We start from the raw sequence: 4,058 nt of genomic DNA, 5'->3' as shown, positions 1-4,058 counted from the left end.
TCCTGATATAGGACGGCGCCCAGCCCTCTCAAGCTGGCGTCCACATGCAGGACGTATGGCTTATTGGGATCTGCAAAGGCCAACACAGGTGCATGAGTAAGGCAGTGGATAATCTTGTGGAAAGACTCGGTGCAGGACTGGTCCCATCTCTCACCAAAGGGCTCAGACTCTTTGAGGTAAATCTTTGTGTTGTCTTTCTCAGGCTTCTTGCCTCGCTGGGTTGGAGCATAGCCTTTTGTGAGCTCAGACAATGGCCTGACTATGGCTGCATAGTTGGCGATAAAACGGCGATAATATCCGCAAAATCCCAAAAAGGATTGAAGAGCCTTCAGGTGCGTAGGCTGTGGCCAACTTGTAACTGCCTCTATCTTGGCTGGGTCAGGTGATACTCCATTGGCCGACACAATATGTCCAAGGTATTTTACCTTTGGGAGGCAGAATTGACATTTGTCGAACGAGATTTTCAATCCAACTTCAGCCAGACGATCAAGGACTTTAAGAAGTCTCTCTTCGTGCTCTTCTAACGTTCGGCCAAATACAATCAAGTCATCGAGGTAGACAAGGACTTCGAGCAGATTCATGTCACCCACAGCCTTCTCCATTAATCTTTGGAAGGTGGCTGGGGCTCCAGTTATCCCCTGCGGCATCCTCTCAAACTGGAAGAACCCCAGTGGGCAGATGAATGCCGTCTTTTCCTTATCTTCCTCGGCCATGGCGATTTGGTAATAACCGCTACGCAGGTCAAGAACAGAGAACCACTTGCTTCCGGTCATTGAATCCAACACCTCATCAATACAAGGTGTTGTGTACTGATCTGGGATTGTTCGGCTGTTTAACAATCGGTAGTCAATACACATTCTCACAGCTCCGTTCTTTTTGCGAACAATCACGATTGGGGATGCATAGGGACTACGAGACTCCTTAATGATCCCTGCACGCAACAATTCTTGGAGGTGTTTTCTCACGTCTTCCAGGTCAGCTGGAGCTAGGCGACGAGAGCGTTCCCTGAACGGCCGTGGATCCGACATCCGGATTGTGTGCTCTACTCCCTTTGCCAAACCAACATCCCATTCTTGTAAAGAGAACACCTGGGACCTTGTGGATAGCTTTTGACGGAGTCTCTCTTTCCACTCCTCTGAGACAGGTGAGTCTCCGAAGTTGATCAGGTTTACATCGAACTCGATGTCAGCTGTCTTGGATGGAGATAGAGGAGTGACGGCATCTGTCAGATACATATGCCCGATAACTGTTCCCACTGGTATGACTGTCTCTGTCAAGGACTCATTTTGGACTAATATTCTGAAATGGTTGACGTTCACCTCTTCGCTGGGCACCACCGTGGGCTGAAGTAGCACACCCGCTGGGAGTGAAGCTACTGGAGACGAGTCAACCATCAGGATTTCTTTGTCAACCTGAAGCTTGTATTCCACTTTGCAGACTGCAGTACAGTCACCACCCGGGGGCAGAGTCAGTGGGCCAGGGCCTTGCCATAACACACAGCCAATATCACCCTCCTCCTCCAGGGCTGTGGCCGTGCCAGGCGCTGTTAGCTTGTTGTCACTGTAACAGGCTTGTATCCCCAGTGTCTGGGTGATGTCAATGCCATTGTCCTTACACTGCTGTACAAGACGTCGGATGTGACTGGCATTGGTCCCCACAATAATAGGAGTCTGGTCTGCAGTTCGGGGCTGGGGGCAGATAAGAGCGAGAACTGTCACCATCTGATCGGCACCTGCAACCTTTGCTGGATATTCAATGTCGACCACTACATACCCACGGTATGGATAACTGATCTCAGATTCACTTAGTCCCCACAGGGCTAAACCAGACACGGGGTGTATTGGGACATCAGACAGGTAAGTTTGATACCAAGACTCAAAGATAATGGTGACCTGAGAGCCACTATCAAACAAGGCCTCACAGCAATGTCCATTTACTTTCACAGGTACTATGCTGGGTGGACCAATCAAGCCTTCAGGGATGTCAGCCGGCTCTGATGAGGTAACAGCACTTTTCTTGACCCCACAGTTAACTTCATTGGTGCTGGCAACCCCAGACTGCTGTCTCTCTTTTGTCACCTTCAAAGCATGAATTAGCTTTCTGATAACCTTGGCTTGATTCTCAGGATTGCGGCACTTTGTGGCAAAATGTCCGCTCTCACCACACCTATAGCAGAAATTCTCTTCTGACCTTTTCGGTGCTCCCTTGGGGGAGTTGGGAACCTGTTTAGAAGCCTCCATGGTTGAAATAGCAACTGCAGCATCTTGCTCAGGCATCGTGTTGCTAGTTTTCTGTTTTAGTCGTTTTAGTTGTTTTTTCAAGGCAGCCAGCTCGGCATCTTGCCGGTTCTCAGAGCCAGGCGGTGCACTAATGGTTTTAACCTCCACATAATCATCTTTGACCTGGGTGGATTTGGTCACTACTGATGCAACCATTGACTTTAGCTCTTTTATTTCAGCCTTTAATTTCTGGATCTCAGCTTGCCTTGTATCCACTTCTGTATTAGCATGCACTTGATGTACTGAGGCACTGAGCTTCTTTCTAGAAGTTTCGTACTCTTCCTTTCTCTCAAGCGCAGCTGGATCAGCATCAGGTCTGAGGCGATAGCACCCCTCAGCAGTTGCTCCAGGCGGGCTTGATCCTTGCCGCTAGCAGGGAGACCACCTCTTTGAATCACCTTAGCTAGAGACCTCTCTAGACGTCGAAGGAAATCTGATAGTTTCTCTCCTTTTTGCTGTTGCATCAATCTGAAAGCAAAGTAGAGATCATCACCGGACTCAGCACTTCCAAAAGCACTTTCAAGGGCTTCCAAGCACTCTTTTGGGCTGGCGTCAGGATTGGCGTGCCGTACGGCTTTCACAATTTCTAGTGCGGGCCCCTTTAAACTTCCAATAATTCTGCGTCTTTTTTCTCTATCAGAGCATTCAGTCTCCTCCACCATAAGCAATGCTTGCTCTAGCCAATGATCAAATGGTTCCTCACCTGGCGGCGTTGGTAGGGCTCCCGAGAACATGCGCAGTCGACCATAACTCCCACTATCAGCTGGTTTGGTTGTCTTTTCCAACAAATCTCCGACAGCGCGAAGGATGGATTCAGTGGAGCTAGTGGGCGGGGGTGCACTGGGGAATAATGATTTGAGGTCCTCCATGGTTTTCCCTTCAGCCTGCAGCAACCCTTTTAGTTTAATATTAAACTCTTCAGCAGCTGCCTGTGCCCCTCCTATGATGATAACAGGCCATGCCTCTCCACCATCAATAGGCACAGCTTCGGAAGGAACACTCTCCTCTTGCACAGTCTCTCTACTCTCACACAAAACCATCCGTCGGTTTAGTCTTGCACTGAAGTTTCTCCCACGAACACGCACCCGTCCTAAAGACTTGATAGTTTCCAGCGTTTCTTCCACTTCACTGATCTCGACATCTTCTGGGACGATGGTCATAAGTGCATGCGTCTCATCCAAACCCTCACCACGGCACCAGCGTTTCAACTCTGACACTAGTTCAATTTTGTCCATGTTAATACTGTTTGAAAATTAGCTTAGTAACTTTAGTTAGTCACTTTAACTTTAAACTCTATTTTATTTTATTTTTTTTCACTGAAAAATCCAAGACATCCCAGCGGTGCCTCCATTTTATGTAGCGCTCCCCTCGGTATGTATATTGATGAGGGCAGAGCTTTTGGGTTCTATTATGGTTTTTATCAAATGTGTGTTAACCCTGATTAACTCAGTTTTAAATGTTATCTTGGATCTCTCTTTTAAAGTATACACATGAAATGTTTTTCTAACCTACCTATGAATTCACGTTTCTTAAGTTATAGTTTTAATAAAGATTTTTAAACCATAAGTGTCTGTATGTCTTTCTCAGAATAAAATGATAACCTATTTCCAGGTAAGTAATAAAGTAACACGACACAAAGTTTTAGAAAAATATATCTCAATTATTTACTCAATAAAGAAATTATTATCTTCCACAAAATAAGAAAATTAAATAAGGATATGATTGTTCTTTTTTAAACCTTCAACATAAAATGTCCCTCTTTTCTTAAGAAAAATACTG

At 46.3% G+C, this 4,058-nt stretch overlaps 1 protein-coding gene across 1 annotated transcript; it reads right to left on the bottom strand.

The window, feature by feature from the left end:
* Nucleotides 1-2,461: 2,461 nt before the first annotated feature.
* LOC308682104 (paraneoplastic antigen Ma2 homolog) lies at nucleotides 2,462-3,514 on the bottom strand (the record flags this gene model as incomplete). The annotated part of the gene is made up of 1 exon (XM_081351593.1): nucleotides 2,462-3,514. The coding sequence occupies one exon, from the start codon at nucleotides 3,512-3,514 to the stop codon at nucleotides 2,462-2,464; it is 1,053 nt and encodes a 350-aa protein (XP_081207719.1).
* Between the last annotated feature and the right edge of the window lie 544 nt (nucleotides 3,515-4,058).

The sequence above is a fragment of the Scardinius erythrophthalmus genome (genome assembly GCF_964197995.2).
Source record: "Scardinius erythrophthalmus genome assembly, chromosome: 21".
In the NCBI taxonomy this organism is placed as follows: domain Eukaryota; kingdom Metazoa; phylum Chordata; class Actinopteri; order Cypriniformes; family Leuciscidae; genus Scardinius; species Scardinius erythrophthalmus.
This window is presented reverse-complemented; position numbering and strand designations above follow the sequence as displayed.